Source organism: Phytophthora sojae (assembly GCF_000149755.1).
Source record: "Phytophthora sojae unplaced genomic scaffold PHYSOscaffold_7, whole genome shotgun sequence".
Taxonomy (NCBI): domain Eukaryota; phylum Oomycota; class Peronosporomycetes; order Peronosporales; family Peronosporaceae; genus Phytophthora; species Phytophthora sojae.
In genome coordinates, this window is record NW_009258121.1 from 3,027,400 (window position 1) to 3,043,870 (window position 16,471).

Here is a 16,471-nt window from a genome sequence, read left to right on the forward strand (position 1 = left end):
CTCGGCGTACAGGGAAATATTAGGGACATATCGAACAACTTGCTGATAACTTATGAGAAGCATACGCAAAAGAGAGATGCTGACTTCTGAGGCAACAACTTGTTGCCTCAGAAGTTGCCAACAACACCTTAAACGGGCTCGACGTAAAACATTGAGTCCTTGCTCACATTGTGGTGCATCTTGGCAGTTGGAGACCCTAGCATTCCTTTCGGAAGTCGTTGCGCTATGAGTAGCCGACGATTCTCCTGCAAAGTAAGCACAACCGAACACTTGTCAGCCAGCTCGAGCTACAAAACAGCCCAGACAGCATCCTACCTCTTCGAAAGCTTGCTCAAAGTGGGCATGGCGGTGCAAAGCCTTAGCGGCCAGGCGCATGGTCTCGTGCTGCTCAGTAACTTTTTGTTGATGCTGCGAGAATGCCTCTATCCGATTGATATGCACCAGCAAGATTCGCGACTTGGCTTCTGCTCGTCGCTGCTTTCGCGCCTTGTCGAATTCAAAAGATAGACGATCTCCTTCTGCAGCAACACAAAATAGCGATACATCAGTAAGATGGAGCGATAAACAGCTAGGAACAAACCGTTACCTTGAGTGAAAGGTGCTTCTCGACTTGGTCTGTTGTTTGTAAGAGGTGGAAGGGCGTCTCTAGGGCTGCTGCGCATGGTTCCTGTAGATGTTCTTCGGGTAGATTCCATGTCTATCGCTGCAACCTTTTCGATGAGTTGTGCAGCGTGCGTTCGGACACGATTAATGTAGCTCTCCTGGTAGAATATCGTTGGGTCCTGCCCCGGTTGGCTGGGTCGTTCATCAGGCAGCCGAAGGTGCCTGACAAACTCGCGATAGGGTACTTTAGCGCCCTCATCCAGCAGTTGAAGATCAAACTCGGTCAAAAGTGAGCGAGCTTGTTGTTCGTCCAGCCCGAAGTTGGGAGCTTGCAGTGCTTGGATCAACTGCTTCGAGGTGATGACCCCAGCTCCTCCAGGGTCGCGCGACTTGAGCGCCGCCAGCAGCACCGATTTCTTGGACCCAAATCCGATGGGACTGGTGTACCAGTGCTCGTTTTTGTAGGATTTCGATGCAGTTTCGTGTGCGTCAATCGAGTCCCCGAGCACGAGCTGCAGGAAAACACAACGAAAACACAACAAATAACCAGCAATAGACTTAATCACCGCCAATTGCACACTAGTCCGACTCAACGCCGTGCAAATTACCTTTGCTTGCTCGTGTTCAGCTAGCTGAGCGTCTCGTGGCGACAGCTTGCGCTTGGTCCTGCATTGTCCTGCGTGGGTGGCCGTTTTTCCGGTCGACGAGGAGATCAGAGGCAGCTTGAACTTCTCGTGCCGCGTCGGCTTGAGCTTCACCGCGCGGGGGCGCTGGTCCATTGTATCGTTATCACATGTCGAGCGTCTGGGCGCTTTTGCGTCTTGAGTTGCCGCTTGCTTGGTGCCTCTGGGGCCCGGCAGATGGTGTGCTCCTGCGCGGGCCTCACAGTGGTGGGTGAGCACAGGCAGGTTCGTGCTGCCCATGACAGCTCGTCGCTGTCGCCCCATGGTCTGCCCCACAAACCGGCGCAAGCTGGTCTCGGCAGGTGCCACCTCCACGTGAAATTCCAGACCCGACGCGCCTTCCGACGTCTGACGCGGCTGGGTTTAACGCGATACGCGTGGCGCCACGCAGACGCCGCCTGGAATTTCGCGCTTCGCAACCGACTGCAATATGCTCCGCCCGATGCGGCCGCGAGTCAAGCTGGGGCTGCGACCACATGTTGAACCTGTTCCTGAGGAAGGTCGGAAGAGCTTATCGCATGGATGGCTACATTGGGATGGGCGCAAGATGTGGAGGACGCAATAGAAACAGATTTAGCCCTCAGCGAGTTAGCGGAGACTTGCTACTAGTTAGTATTGCCGCTTGCAAATACTTTGCCCTCTAAAATAGACCTCTAAAATAGACCACGCCTGTCTCTTAATATGAGTGGACACGAGATAGGCGAGGGATGATTTAGCTTTATGCTTTGGTGGGGGCCGCTTTTAGGCCCAGAAACTCGGTTTGGCCCGTCTAGAATGGCATTTCTGCGTTTCCAAGTCGTAGCAAAGCGTGAAACAGACCCCAACCTTGCATCTTAGACCTGTACTGGCGAGATATATAAATCAGACCTAGGTCTCAATTAAGAGCTTGCTAAACTAAAATCGAGATTATTAACGAGATAATAAGCATGCGTTGGCCAAAATATCTGCAAACGGCAATACCACTGGTCTGACTAGCTAAGAGTTCAGCACCGACATGGCTACAAAGTGCAAGCCGGCACCGTTACATGCATGTATACCAGCGAGGACTTGCACACGCACACGCTGACGCTGGCGCGGGTGTTCTCAGGCAGCGACAATGGTTGAAGCGGATTGCTCCTGGTGCGCGTCGGTCGGCGTCGACTGTCCGCGCTCTGGCCGGTGTTCAACTCGACGCAAATCTGGTGGTTGCAGCTCGCAGAGCAGCGCGAACCGCGGCATCTCGGCTCTGCACCGAGGTGACAGATCCGGGTCTGTAGGAGACGCCCGCGCTGGTCCACTCTGTGTGGGTCTCTGCGCGCTTGGCCCCTCCCCGCGCCTCCGTCTCTCTTCTAGCGCGGTCGGCGCGAGCTTGCTTGCCGGGGTACGGTATCCTCGCGAACCGCCGAGATGATGAGGGCCTTCCCAACGGGGGAAAATACTGCGGCGCCGTCTCGTTACTCGCGCCCACGTGCGTCTGTATAGGGCCGCTCTTCCTCCGTGACATCGGCTTTCCCAGCTGGACGGCAATTTGGCCGCAAAGGGCCAAACAAGCGCTGTTTTGAGAGACTAGGACGCGATAATAATGCAGTAACGACGGCGACACCCAGCCAGGGCTGCCGTCTCACCCACAGGTTGCAGACGGTGGCCGCGAACCGGCCCAGCCGCGCTCGTCGAGGGGCGTGGCAGCTCGGGCGGCACAATTTTCCCGAGTCCTGTGTCGCAGGACCAGGACCAGAAGCAGCAACCCCCGCCACGGCGCGACGGCCGGCAGACGAGAAGTCCACAGTACAGAGTGCAGCAAAACACTTTGCCGTTTGTATGGCTCACTCACACCCAGCGGCGCTGGCCTCCGAATTTGCGCTAAAAGCCCCCAAGCGGAGACTTCAGAATTGAGCCGCAGGCCGCTGATTGGCTCGCTCCGCACTCACTCGCGCTCAGTATGCTGGCGCGTGCAGCGCCGGGGCGCGAGAGAGCAGCAAGCGATTGGGCGAGCCAGTCGGCGAACTGACTTCTACCTGGGCGGAGCGGCATCCGACGACCGCACCACTTTGGCAGAGACCGCGAAGCGCACAAGAAGCGAGGGAACGCTCAGCGAATCGCTTGCTCGGCTTGTCGAGAGAAACCGCTTCGAGGGCTTGTGGCGGCAACAGCAGCAGGCACCAGAGCGCCAGAGCAGCAGCAGATCTGACGCGACTTGCCAACGCTCCACCTCCTCCTCCGCAGCAGCAGCATCAGACGAATGAATCACCGCACCCCCTCGTCGGGGCCTTCGCGCCGCGGCGGCGGCCTCAGCCGCAACGGACTGAGCATCCCGGGACTTAACGTGGACATCGAGATGCTCGTGCAGAGCACGCAGGGCTCGGCCATGCACTTCGGCCGCAAGACAGCGGGCGAGAAGTTCCACGGCTGGCTCTGGAAGAAGTCCGGCCGCTTCTCTAAGTGGCGCAATCAGCACTTCGTGCTGGACGGCGCGCTGCTGACCTACTACGATACGTTCCCCACGGATCAGTTCGTCTCCGAGTCGTCGCTCATGCCGATCGCGGGCGACAACCTGTTCACGACCAAGAGCGAGTCCACCCCCGCCGGCGCAGTGCGGGTAGCGCACGTGGAGACGTCGCAGAAGTCCAAGATTGCCTTCAAAGTGTACGCCGTGAGCGGCAAGATCATCGATGTTCGCGCCAAGAACGAGACGCTGTGCAGGCAGTGGGTGGACCGACTGAACGAGGCGGCTGCGCTCGCCAAGCGACAGGAGTCTCTCAACACCAGCACTACTAGCACGGCGTCATCGACGCTGTCAGCAGGTTACTCGGATTCGGAGCTGGACTTGCAGTGCAATATCGTGGACAAGAGTGGCTGGCTCGAGGTGGGCGACCGCAAGTCAAAGCGAGCAAGGTTCTGCGTCATGCAGGGCAACATGTTTACGGTGTACGACACGGAGGACGCATGGGCGGTTCCGCTCAGCCGAGCGTACGTGACCCACGCCGAGAAAATCAGCGAGGCCACCTGCGAGTTCTCCGTGTCCACGTGTGCTGGAAAAATCACTAAGACGCTTATGGTCAAGGCGAAATCGCATGACGAGATGCACCTGTGGATGGAGGCGCTGAGCAATGCGTTCGAGTAGGGTCGCAGCGTCGCAGCTTCCGAGTGCATCGCCATTTTGATTTCATTCCCCACTCCCCACCGCGATCAAGCGACCCGCGGTACCTAGCGTAGTAGATGTGACGGCCCACGCCGAGCGCCATGTTCTCCGGTTCAAGCCAAGCACCAGCTCGACTTTTATCATCGCTGCCACCCCCAACTTCCAGCGCGTGTGTTCAAATTGGCGCGAGGGGCGGCGAGCGTGTGCGGCGTATTTAAGTTATTCACCGGCCCGACTGAGACCGGCAAGTTAGTAGTAAGCGTTTTGTCGAGACCACGTAGTCCACGTGCAGCCGATTGGAAGTTGCATACAGTTAATCAAGCAAACACGCGATCTTCATCCGTTAAAAGACTGCGTTAGATGCAAAGGCTTTCTCGCCGAAGCGGAGTGATAGAGGCTCATTCACGACATCACCATTTGGCGTCGTCAATGAAGCCTCAAGTGAACAACTCGTGAGATTCGACGCGTTGCACTAAAGAGCGTTACATTGCATTGCCAAACCGTAGGTATCTAAGCGCTCCACAGCCTCCTTTGCCAGTGCAGACCGGTCATTCCGAACTTACGTAGCGTAGCGCCTCAGTCAAAGGATGGAGTGTAGTGCTAACCACAGTTTTCAATCACGCAACCGACTGCTCCGCACTTATATTTCGTGCTCTCGCGGCAGCGAACCCACGAATCCCCCCACGAAGTACATGTAACGCGCACTAACAACGGCACAGCAGGGCACGTCGCCACGATGCTCAGATTGACGGTGTTTCTTGGAGTCAGACTTTCGCCAGGAAGACCGCAATCTCGAAGTGCACTTCAACTCGTTGCTGTTCAAAGACACCGGCACCTTCTCAACTCCTAAAGGCTCGGTAAGTTAATAAGATTCATTACACATACCTGGAAACGCATCCAGGTTCACCGCTACTAATAGCGGTTTTTGAAACACGATCGCACCTCCATCTGCGCCTCGTAAGAAGCTTAGTCATCGTCATGACCCCGCATAAGGTCCTGCAGTCCGCGGCGATTGAGTCGCTGGTGTTGCTGCATGAGCACCAGCCGGTGCTTATCGCTGACGACATCCGTGGAGTTCTGGTCAAGCAGCTCCTGACGCACCTCATGCTGCAGCGCGTAGAGAATTTCCGTCATCTTCGGTCGCCGCTTGGGGTCATCGTCCAGGCAGCGCGTGATAAGCTCGCGACGGCAGGGTGAGCAGGACGGAGGAATGGTTGGCCGCAAGTCCCCACGTGACACGCCCATCATGATGTCGATCGTCGTGTAGTCTTTAGGGAGGTCATGGTAGGGCTCACGCCGAGTTTCAAGCTCCACGAGGATGACGCCAAAGCTGTAGCAGTCCACCTGCGTGTCGTACCGTTCCTCGCGTAAAATCTCGGGCGCCAACCAGTACGGCGTGCCTACGATCGTACTAAACAGCTTGCCCGGCAGCAACTGTCGCTTGGACTCGCCGAAATCAGATACTTTGCACGAATACGTGCGTGTGCACAACAAGTTGGAAGACTTGAGATCGCGATGCACCAACGGAGGATCACAGTTGTGCAAATAGGAGACGCCCTGAGCCACATCTGTGGCTATCTTCAGCAGCGGGTCACTCCAGGTCAGCGCGATGGGGCTACTACGCAGCAGCGTTAGGACGTCGCCACGCTCCAGATACTCCATCACGAGGCCTACGTTCGATAGGTTGTCGAAGGTGGCGCCAATAAACAGCACAATGTTAGGATGGCGTAAGCATGCCAGCAACTCCACCTTGCTCTTGAATGCTGCAAGACCCTCGGCTGTTAAGCACGACTGTGCCAACCGCTTCACCACGACATCCGTCTGATGGTACTCACCCACCAATACTTCTCCGTTTGGTGTCTTGGCCAAAATCTCCTTCAACTTTAGGTCTGCAAACGGGATGGACACCGTCATGAACAGCTCCATATCGCCTGTCGCGCTCAGGGCTCGCTCCAACGCCTCCTTTTCATCGCGGGTCATCGTATTACGGTTCTCCAGTCCAATCTGCTTCACGGACAAATCCAGCTTCAGCGTTGTGTTAATGCGCTCGGCACGCACTTTAGAGGCATACGCCATTCGAGCAGCACGATCCTCCGAGTACGTGGCTGTGAGCGCGAAGCATGTGGGTAGGAACACACACAAGAAGAACAGGAACGCCTCGTTACTCATCACGCGCCTGCTGGATGAAATCAGTGGCGTCGCTCCCAAGAAACACAACATCAGCGTCGTGATCCACTCCGCCACCGACAAGAGCAGCACGTGCGTAAAGTCCAACTTCATCGCCACCGCCACAATACCAGCAAACGCGGCCAGTATAGCAAGCACACCCATAAGCAACGAGTACGCTAGCTTGCTATCGTATAGCTGCAACCACGATAACAACATCATTTCCCCGCCCGCTCCCGATATCTTGCCCCACTCCGACGTATCATACCACGATGTCGGCATCACCGTATCGTACGCGCAGACCATCCCGTTCCCCAGACTCTGCTGCAAGTTCTTCCTCATGCCCACTAGCTCGTGATGTACAAACACCGCCAGCCCTACTGACCAGCACAACACAATTAACGAGGCAATCACCTTCCAATGCCGTCGGATGTAGTACACTCCAATCCTCAATCTCATACTTCCTTCAAAGTATTTCAGTGGCAGCATGCCATAAATCACAGCAAAGGGCGCAAAGCTCCACAGTAGCCACGTGAGTCCTTCGTCCTTGGACATGGGTTCAATGAACGAGACGCAGCTCGTGTCGGAGACGTTGGAACCTCCCGAAGGTTCCTCCTCTAACAACTGCGAGAGCAGATCCACCCACTCGTAGTCGTTTCCCGAAGGTGCAATGCACGTGTCCTTGAACCTTCGGAACAGGAAATAAGCCGCGCCTTCGAAGGCCACGAGAGCCAGCATGAGTCGCCGCGCCACGGGGAAGTCCACCGTGGAGGAGTAGAGCTGGTACGACTCCTCCATCCTCTCGTCCCGGAAGTGGTTGCTCAGCAGCTTCAGGTCCACGCGCGGGTCCATGTGAGCTTGCCACGTGGCTGACCCCTGAGCCGAGAGCAGTTGCACCCCACTGGGCGTGCGCGAGGCCTGCTGCGAGGCTTCTCCATCCCTGGAAGACGCGGAAGAACTGTGCGACGAAGACTCGGACGAGCTCGACGAAGAGCGGAGGCGCGTGTGCGTGTTCTGAGTGTCGGACCGCCCGTCCGGGGTTGTCACTTGGCTGTAGGCGCTGCTGCCGCTGTCCTGGTCCAAGTCCGAGCCCTCCAGCACGTCCAGACGCCGCTCCATGTGCGACGTCTTCATTACAATATTGAGCTCGAAAACAATGTGATTAATTTTGTGGCCTAGTGAGCAAAATTTAGTGTCGGACCAAAAAATACTCTCTCCCAAAAACCACTTGGAGAATGTAACGGCGGCTACTCGCATCAATCCAAGCTTTGGGCGTCGAGGGGCTACGTACGCTACGCATCTACCTGCAGGCGCGCCACCGCTCCAGCTCGACACACAGCCATGAACCACACGCGCCCGATCCCCATAGGAGGAAGCGGCAGCCAGCGCGGCTCCCCCGTGACGCGCAGCCCCAACGGCGCCGCGCTCGTGGCGCACTCGCTGCCCGCGGACATGCACCACGTGCACCTGTCGCGCTTCATGACGAGCTCCAGCGGCGCCAGATCCGGCGGGCTGCAGCCGCCCAGAGCGCCGCAGGTGGGCTCCATGCCCGAGCCGAGCTTCCTGGAGCTGGACGGCATGCCCGACCTGGCGCTGGGCCCGCCGGCAGAGACCATCCGCGAAGACTCACCGCCTCGAGCCCCGGCCGTGATCCAGGTACACTTTTTTCAGTGGGGTTCAATGGGTTTGGTGCTGTGTTTTAATGAGTTTTGCATTGGTTTGTATTGATGCTGTTGCAGTTTGCTAGCTCGTGCCCGGGGGATATTGGCTTCTTGAGGAGCAACCCTGCTAGGGGCTCGTGGACGCCGTCGCTGCACCCGTACCCGGACGAGCACGACGACTTCGATCTGTCCAAGAGTCCGGCGCTGGCAGCTATGTCGGCGCTGAGAGAGAGGATGCCGCCCGGCGGGTTCGGAGGGGAGTCGTCAACTACACAGCAAGCGGGCAACGGCTCGTCGCACAGGTCTTTTAGCGCGCGCGCGGCAGGAACACAGCCCTCAAGGCATTACTACGCCTCGGACGAATCGTCGAGCTACGCAGTGAGTGCGGAGCTGCTGGAGAGGCTGAGTATCACGTCGGAGGAGGAAGGAGAGGGCGCAGAGGACCGCGAGCAGCGCTATCGGATGCCAGGATACAACTCGCAGATGCCAGCAGATCAGAGACGGCGGGCCGAGCGGCGCGGCTCGTATGGCAATGTGTCGGATACCGGCGACACGGGCATCTTTGAATTCGACGACCAATAGACTCGGCAGGCAATGCGATGATTAAGCAGCAAAAAATGACAGACAAGCGAAAGACAGGTGCCAGCGCTCAAGTCACAGGTGGCTTATGTACGCGATGACAGGACGGACAGAGGAAGGAAGCCGCTGGACTTCCCAAGAAGCAAGATACGGCAAAGCTACCCAGACGCAACAGGATGACGGCAAGAAGAGCGTCAAACTGCTCCATCGCCCACATATATTTGTAAGGAACTGCGTGGCCAGCAACTCATGGCAATGGTCGAAACGCGCCACCAACTAGCAAGCTTGAGAGCGCCGCCGCTCCTCAAGCTTGTTCATGTAGACGCAGCTTAGCGTACCACGATCGCTATACACTCAATGCACGCATCGTTTCTTTGAACTCGAGCAGCGCTCCTCCCTGCTCGACCAGCGAAAAACCGTTATCGAGGTCAGCGTCTCCGTTTGACTCACTTGGCAAAATCCACCGCCGCGAAAGCAACGCAGCGCTTCTCATTCTCTTGGGGTGGATAGTACGCCGGAATCAATGCGGGTCGGCAACTTGTGGCCTGCATGCGTCGTTGCTTGCAAGGACAACAGAGCAACGGAATACAGTACAGTACACGTATTATACATGCAGCGGATCCCTTCGTTGCTGCCAACCGGCTAGTGGCGGTCTCCACCGCCTCGTCTGGCTCAGGCAGGCAATCAGCCTGACACCAGCAGCACTGGGCGTCTCCTGCGAACACTGTAAAACACCGAGTGTATTGGACGCCCGCCATGTGCAGTGGATTTTGTCCATGTCTCGCATTGAAGACGTCGGGGTGTGGCCCACACCAGTCCACACAAAAAGAACCCTTCAAGGTGAGGCGGGGCGACGCCGTAGTTTCAACCGCTCTTGCCCCCCAGCAGGAGGGCCGACACGTTCTTCCGTCTGCGTGTCAACGTGTCGTCTGGTCGGGCTCAAAATGCACCCAGCTGCGGTAGCGGGGCGGGCAATCATCGCGCAGTCAATACGTGTGCAGGTAATATAATACATGTAGTCAGCTCGCATCACTCAGTTCCTAATTCACCGACGGACTAAAATCACGATTCCGCCAGCACTTCCGACCATGCTGCTAGTCGACACGAAGCGCGAGCTGCCACTAATACACGCCACGCCGGTCGTGCAGCTCGCCAAGTCCTGCCCAACACAGCAACCACCGCCACCATCACAACAACAAGAAGAAGAAGATGAAGATGATGCTGCAGCAATCCCCGTCGCCGCCGAGCGCTGGGGGCAGCTCTGCGCCCGCATGGGCCAATTGACGCGCGGCATGAAGCGCTGCAGACGCCGCAGCGCCGACGGAGAGACGGACTTACTGTGCGGGGCCTCCATGCTGCACAAGGACTTCTGGCTGGAGGCGCTGGACGAGCAGCACCGCTACGGCTTCAACCTGCGCGCGTTCCACAAGGCCTGGAAGCACGAGATGGCCGAGGAATCTCGCAACAACAACAGCAGTGAAGACGCGTCGTTCTTCCACTGGCTCGACCACGGCAACGGCAGCAAACTGGAGCTGCCGGAGTGCAGTCAGCAGGCACTGCGGTCGACTCACGTGGAGTACTGTACGGCGGAACAACGCAAGAAGTATGAGCTCGAGTTTGTATCCAATGGAGACGACGGAGATGTGAGGGTTCAATACGCGGCATCGGGACGCGTGGTGCTCACCGACGAGCGCAGCAAGTGGATCTTCGTCGTGGACCTGGTGGGGCGCATGTACCTCGGACGCAAGCGCAAGGGCCGCTTCCACCACTCGAGCTTCGTGTCGGGGGCGCCCATCTTGGCAGCAGGCAAGATCATCATCAAGAACGGCGTCATACTCGCCATTGAGCCGCACAGTGGCCACTTCAAGCCGCGACTAGAGAACCTCCTGTCGCTCTGCTCCATACTGGCTAAGCACGGCGTGGATATCGACGATATTGCCTTCATCAAGCCCAAGAAGTGGACCTGCGAGTGGCCCTTCCCGCCGCAGCTAGACCTCGAGCTCGAGGACTTTGCTGGCGCATCCGATACGGACTATGGCGCGGACAAATCGGACTCGGAGGGGCCACGGACGCGTAGGGTAGAAAGGAAATAGCTGTTCTAGGATGTAGCGTTGGTATTTATCGCGGATCAGGCGTCTCGAATAAATGTCCTCCTTCGAAGTATTAACCAGGTTGAGTGCAGTCTTCTACCGCCGCTTGTACTCGCACGCCTTGAACTCGATCGGACCCACCTTCTGTGGCTTGCGGGACGACTTGACAAACTCGAACAGCACGAACATCTTGTTGCGCTCGTCCTTATGCTTGCAGTCGAAGCCCATCTTACGCAGCGTCTGCACGAACCCCTCGATGCCGCCCAGCGACTCGCTCTCAAAGCGACTCTTGACCTCCGCGACCTTCAACACACCGCCGGGCTTCAGCACGCGGTACACCTCGCGCACATACTCGCGAACACTCGTCCCCATAAGCGCCAGGCAATACACGGCGATATCGACTCGGCTGTCCTTCAACGGGACCTGATCCACATCCAGCAACCACGTATCAGCCACAGCATTCCTCAACACAACACTATCAACATCAACTCACATCAGCAATATTACAGGCAGTAACGTGCGACTTGCGGGACACCAGATCGAACGAGTGCACCTTGTTCGACACGCTCTCCGCCAGTCTGGCGTCTCCGCAGCCGAAATCCGCCACCACCGCCTTCGGATGACGTCTACAACCAGAAAAAACCATAAAAATTTACGTTAAAAATGAACTGCAATACCATCACCATTGGGTTGTTGAGGCCACGCACTTGACGTAGTCGATGAAGGTGTCGAGCGGGTTGGTGGGCCACTTGTCCGCCATCTCCCGGAAGCCCTGGTGGTACACGTCGAAGAGCTCCGGGTCGCTCTGGAACGTGGAGAAGGCGGAGTCGCCCGTGGTTGTGTACAGCTGCTCGTTGAGCATGCGGAACTTGCCGCCGTCAATCTTGCGGCGCATCTCGGCCAGGCGCTCGGCGGGGGTCAAAGGCTTCGACTTGGTCTTGGACTTGGCTTTGCCCTGATTCTGCTGCGACTTCGGCACGGCCGCGACCTGCTGCGCCTTGTGCTTCTGGTTCACCTTCTTGCTGCCGCCGGCCGAGGCTGGCTTGCCCTTGGTGCCGCCCTTAGCGCCGCCCTTGCGACCCTTCTTGCCCATGGTCTCCGATAGCTGCTGGACGAGAGGAATGGCAACAATGAAAATCTCGCTCTGACCAATCAAAGTGGAGAATTACTTTGACCAATGGAAGCGCGCTAAGAAGTTGGTGTGGAGGTGTGTGCAAGTTGAAGTGAACGGTTTTCAGTCCGATTTGCCTTAATAATGCCTCACGCATGCACACTATGCATTGCACACAATACACGTAGAGGTGACGCAACGGGATCCGGCGAGGCCCTTGTAACGATTTCATTTCGAGTCACACGGAGGAGTCTGTCCCCACGTGTCATTCTCCAATCCGACGCAGCGATATTTGTCCAGGATTTGTTGAGTGGAACACGTGGGCTGAACCATCGGGATCTCGCGATCCAAAAGGGACGCGTGCCTCTGGACGTTGCATTGACAGCTCTGCTTCGCGGTCAAGATCATGATGCCTTCCTCGCTCACAACTCAATTCTTTCCGTCCAGCGCACATCAAGAACGATGAGCGCCAAGTCTGGCATCTCCTTCCTGTTGAACCCGCAGTCCTCCGATGACGCGGTGCTGAAGGTGACGGCACCTGCAAGCCCACCACCTCCGATGTTCCAGTGCTTGATGGCTATGGCTCAAAGCCCCGACGCAGAGGCCACGTCGTCGCTGCTGCTGTTGGGGTCATGCATCGCGCCGCTGGAGAAGATGAATGCTAGCAAGAAGACGGTGGTGCCGGCATTGTCGCTGGCTGCTCTGTGCGAGGCCAGCAGTGGTAGCAGTTACAGCAGCAGCAGCGCTTCCTCCGGCGGCAGCGACGACGACGACGAAGATGCAGAAGAGCTGCCAGCACTGGAGACGGTGACTGTGAAGGCAACTACCCCAGCTGCCAAGCCAAAGCCCAAAGCGAAGCCGACCCGGAAGCGCATCCGGAAGAACTGCACGCCACCCTGCAAGGTGGAAGGATGCACCAACATCATTGTGTCCAGAGGTTGCTGCGTGCGTCACGGCGGTGGTTCGCGCTGCACGATCGAGGGGTGTCCAAACCGAGCCAAACTGTATAAGCGCTGCTTCCAGCACGGTGGCTTCAAGACGTGCGCGACCGAGGGCTGCACGCGCAAGTCCAAGCGCTACGGCCACTGCTGGTCGCACGGTGGGGGCCGCATCTGTGTCATCCCTGGTTGCGACAAGGTATCGACCCAAGGCGGACTCTGTTGGGCTCACGGCGGCGGAAACCGATGCAAGTTGGACGGATGCAGTCGCCGATCGTACCAAAAGTACGGCTACTACTGCGTCGACCACGCGGCCTTGAGCAAGGGCGAGGAGGCTTAATTGAACCCCGCCACTTGCGGATTAGTTGTTGGTGTCGCTCCTGTCGGTACAAGTAGTAGGTATCTTGTCATCATGCCAGTTAATGTAATAAAATGTTTCCAATAAAAACTATGAGCACTGCAAATATAGAGCTTGAACCTGTTCGGTAGCAATTGTACTTCTCCACACGGCAATTATTTTTGCTTGAGCTCCGAGCTATCTGGTGGCTTGCTCAACTCGCCAAGATGATGATCCTAGATAGCGTTTCGGAGAAGTTGCGCTCGAAGCATGTGCGCACACTAGAGCTGCTGCAAAAGACACTCGATGAGAACGTCGAGTTACGGGAACGCGTGGCAAAACTTCATAAGGTAAAACACAGTTGGCTGCGAGGCCTGCCAACCTCATCGATGTCGGCTAACAGAGTTAACCTGAATCGCATAGGGCACACTCCATCTCGGCCAGGGGTTACCACGCTCGAATTTGTCATCCGAGTTGGAGGACGAAATCGAGCGACTCAAAGATGAGCACACGCGCAAGTTACAGGAGGTCGAGGAAGCTGCGAGTGCAAAACTGGCCGAGCAGGTTCAAGCCGCGGAGTCACTCGTGGCTGCCAACAACAAGCTGAAGAATGATATGATCACGATGGATGTTGCGTTACGCGACGCGCGTGACCGACTCAAATACGAGCGGCAAACCTGGAACGGAGAGCGAGCACAGCTAGAAGCGACCATAAGGGAGGCGACCAAGACCCAGCCTCCTGCCAGCCCCACTCGAGTTAAGCGAAATCAACCGCAAACCGAAGCTTTGATCGAGGAGGAGAAATCCAACCAGCGACTGGAAGCGGAGCTTGAATTGAGCCGCCAGGCTTGTTCTAACGCAGATGCTGCGCGTCGATCAGCCGAAGCGCGCCTTGTTGAAGTGAAGAATGACTTCGAGCGCGTATCCAATGAGGCCACAGCTCAACGAGAGCAAATAGTCGCTTTGCAGAGTCAACTTGCAATTGCTCAAGCACAGCAAAAGTCGACGTTTGATGAGCTCAAAGCCGTACGAGAGCGCAATAGAACTCTGGAAGCCAAATCACCAAAAGAGCGTCCATCGTCATCCACGGCATCAGCAAAGCTCCAACTCCAACAAATGACGCTGCTGGCAAAATTGCAGGACACGGAGGAACGCTATGCCAAGCTCGAAGCGGAGCATCGAACGCTTCAGTCCCAGACTGCGAGGCTGCAACAACAACTTGCCAACGAGGTCGCGCAGCGCAGGGCAGATGCCGCCGAGTCTGGGATCTTTGCGATCCACGTCGAGCTCAAACGCGAGAATTTCCAGCTACGAGCGCAGGTTGAAGAGCTCAAGGCACTGCAAAAACGCTTCTTGACTTCTGCAAAGAAGAAAACCATGAGCTTCCCCTCCCTCTGAGACAGCCCGTACATGTAGTATTCGCAAACCAACACGGTCAGCTAAACGTTCACACCAATTCCACGATTGCTCTATTGTCTTCAATCCTCGTAGGTATCGCTTCACAGCATCACTCACCGTTGCTGTGCAGCGGACAATCCTGCTGCAATGTTAAGCCTCCAGCGACCCGTACGTGTGTCCTGCCGGATCAATGCGTCGCCGCGCTTCCGCATCGGCTAGCGGCTGATACTCCGTCATAAATTCACGCCGCACCCGGTCCCGGTCGTTGGCATTCGGCGTCCTCCGGGCGATTTCCGCAGCCTTCATGGCGTTGCGCGTGATCAGCGGCGAACGCGAGAACGTCGACGCCGTGAGAGCCTCTGGAGTACGAATCGGTGTCAACGCCTCCTCCAATGGCTCCAGGTACACGAAGCCCGGCAAACGCAGCGTGCCATTGTACACCGCCGTGCCCACCAGCAACGTGAGCATGCCCGCAAGCTGCAGCCAGCTCCAAATTGTCCAGCGCTCACCGAATTCTCCCTGCGTGAAGAGGTAAAACAGCAGCAAATCCGTTCCCCAGACCGTGATCGGGCGGAAATTGTCCAGAATCGCGTGCCAAATCGAGTTTAGTAGGTACGTGACCGACACGGCGAACACGTTATAGCCCAGAATCACCAAGAGGTAAATGAGCACGACCACCTGAGCCAGGCCGCTGTTCATGAGCATCTGATACGCGTCGTCGAAGCGCTCGTTCGAGCCCAAATCGTTGCCCGGCACCAAGTAGGCGATGGGGTACACGACGAACGTGGTTAACACCAGTCCCCACACTCCTTCCATGCCCACCACCACGAGGGGTGGGGCGCTGTCGCCTTCGTCCATGAGTTTCTCCTCGAAAACGTACTGCACCGCCTGAATGGCACAGCTGAGCACCACCATAAACACGCCGAAGCCCGGGTGCTGATTGGCCGAGTTGTTGTCTTGACTGTCGGCGTCCGCGAGGCTCGTGGCGCCCACCATGAGGGCCGCCAGCATGTTCAACCCAATGCCGATCCACATGTAGCTGCGGAGACGGTCCTTGAGCACGAACACCTTGAGCAGCGCCACGAACACGATGACCGTGCACTTCATGAGCTGGAAGACGCTCACAGTCACGTAGAGCAGCCCCAGATTGGCCACAAAAGTTGCCAACAGGTCGAAGGCCGCCGGCAACGCCAGCAGGAAGTACATTTTGCGGGGAATGCGGTAGCGGTACTTCATGCCGTTGCGGTTGCGGCGCCACTGCCGCTCCACGTGGTAGTGGTAGGCCCAGTGGATGGGCAGCGCGAACACCATGGCCAGGAACATGAGCCAAGTCTGGAAGATGGGCTTCTCGAACTTCTTCACCTCGCCGTCGAGGCCCACCGAGTCCACGCCGTACAAGATCTGCCACGGATAAGTACTTACGGTCAGTTTATGCTAGTGTTAACCGGGTGGCAGGATTACTAAACGCACCTTGCCGGTTCTGGGTTAAGTGAAAAATGGGTTTTCAGTGGCAAAAGAGCAACCAACATGCAACAACGGTTAGAGTAGTGTTTAAGGCAACAAGGTTCTTCAAAGACGTACAGGGTGGTGCCCGTGCCCGTGATGAGCCCCATGCCGAAGACCAGCGCCTCCCTCGTGCCGCACGACATGGCTGCTGCAATGGAGAGAGTCTCTTAACGCCACTCGGCTTGCGTCTCGCGCGGTCAGATCGATTGTGAGGTTCTTTGCAGGCAAGAAAAAAGAAAGATGAAAGATACCTTCAGAAGATCCCTTCGCTCGGCCAATCA

The 16,471-nt window shown here is 57.0% G+C and overlaps 8 protein-coding genes across 8 annotated transcripts; 4 read left to right on the forward strand and 4 right to left on the reverse strand.

The window, feature by feature from the left end:
• Positions 1-128: 128 nt before the first annotated feature.
• On the reverse strand, positions 129-2,769 carry PHYSODRAFT_336840 (hypothetical protein; the record flags this gene model as incomplete). Its single annotated transcript, XM_009534451.1, has 6 exons — positions 129-245; positions 316-518; positions 746-1,115; positions 1,212-1,643; positions 2,324-2,464; positions 2,497-2,769. 6 exons carry the CDS (start codon positions 2,767-2,769, stop codon positions 129-131), a joined length of 1,536 nt encoding a protein of 511 aa, XP_009532746.1.
• A 685-nt stretch (positions 2,770-3,454) lies between these two features.
• PHYSODRAFT_563184 (hypothetical protein) lies at positions 3,455-4,386 on the forward strand (the record flags this gene model as incomplete). The annotated part of the gene is made up of 1 exon (XM_009534452.1): positions 3,455-4,386. The coding sequence occupies exon 1, from the start codon at positions 3,505-3,507 to the stop codon at positions 4,384-4,386; it is 882 nt and encodes a 293-aa protein (XP_009532747.1). The 5' UTR covers positions 3,455-3,504.
• A 984-nt stretch (positions 4,387-5,370) lies between these two features.
• Positions 5,371-7,689, reverse strand: PHYSODRAFT_336842 (hypothetical protein; the record flags this gene model as incomplete). Its single annotated transcript, XM_009534453.1, has 1 exon — positions 5,371-7,689. The coding sequence occupies one exon, from the start codon at positions 7,687-7,689 to the stop codon at positions 5,371-5,373; it is 2,319 nt and encodes a 772-aa protein (XP_009532748.1).
• A 222-nt stretch (positions 7,690-7,911) lies between these two features.
• On the forward strand, positions 7,912-8,813 carry PHYSODRAFT_304059 (hypothetical protein; the record flags this gene model as incomplete). The annotated part of the gene is made up of 2 exons (XM_009534454.1): positions 7,912-8,226; positions 8,310-8,813. 2 exons carry the CDS (start codon positions 7,912-7,914, stop codon positions 8,811-8,813), a joined length of 819 nt encoding a protein of 272 aa, XP_009532749.1.
• Positions 8,814-10,999: 2,186 nt separating this feature from the next.
• Positions 11,000-11,843, reverse strand: PHYSODRAFT_378705 (hypothetical protein; the record flags this gene model as incomplete). Its single annotated transcript, XM_009534455.1, has 3 exons — positions 11,000-11,323; positions 11,394-11,526; positions 11,608-11,843. Coding segments are annotated over 3 exons (693 nt in total), but the record flags the coding sequence as incomplete, so codon positions are not given.
• Positions 11,844-12,473: 630 nt separating this feature from the next.
• Positions 12,474-13,289, forward strand: PHYSODRAFT_516160 (TonB receptor activity; the record flags this gene model as incomplete). Its single annotated transcript, XM_009534456.1, has 1 exon — positions 12,474-13,289. The coding sequence occupies one exon, from the start codon at positions 12,474-12,476 to the stop codon at positions 13,287-13,289; it is 816 nt and encodes a 271-aa protein (XP_009532751.1).
• A 224-nt stretch (positions 13,290-13,513) lies between these two features.
• PHYSODRAFT_317503 (hypothetical protein) lies at positions 13,514-14,684 on the forward strand (the record flags this gene model as incomplete). The annotated part of the gene is made up of 2 exons (XM_009534457.1): positions 13,514-13,636; positions 13,710-14,684. 2 exons carry the CDS (start codon positions 13,514-13,516, stop codon positions 14,682-14,684), a joined length of 1,098 nt encoding a protein of 365 aa, XP_009532752.1.
• Positions 14,685-14,722: 38 nt separating this feature from the next.
• PHYSODRAFT_548103 (hypothetical protein) lies at positions 14,723-16,333 on the reverse strand (the record flags this gene model as incomplete). The annotated part of the gene is made up of 2 exons (XM_009534458.1): positions 14,723-16,085; positions 16,262-16,333. 2 exons carry the CDS (start codon positions 16,331-16,333, stop codon positions 14,835-14,837), a joined length of 1,323 nt encoding a protein of 440 aa, XP_009532753.1. The 3' UTR covers positions 14,723-14,834.
• Between the last annotated feature and the right edge of the window lie 138 nt (positions 16,334-16,471).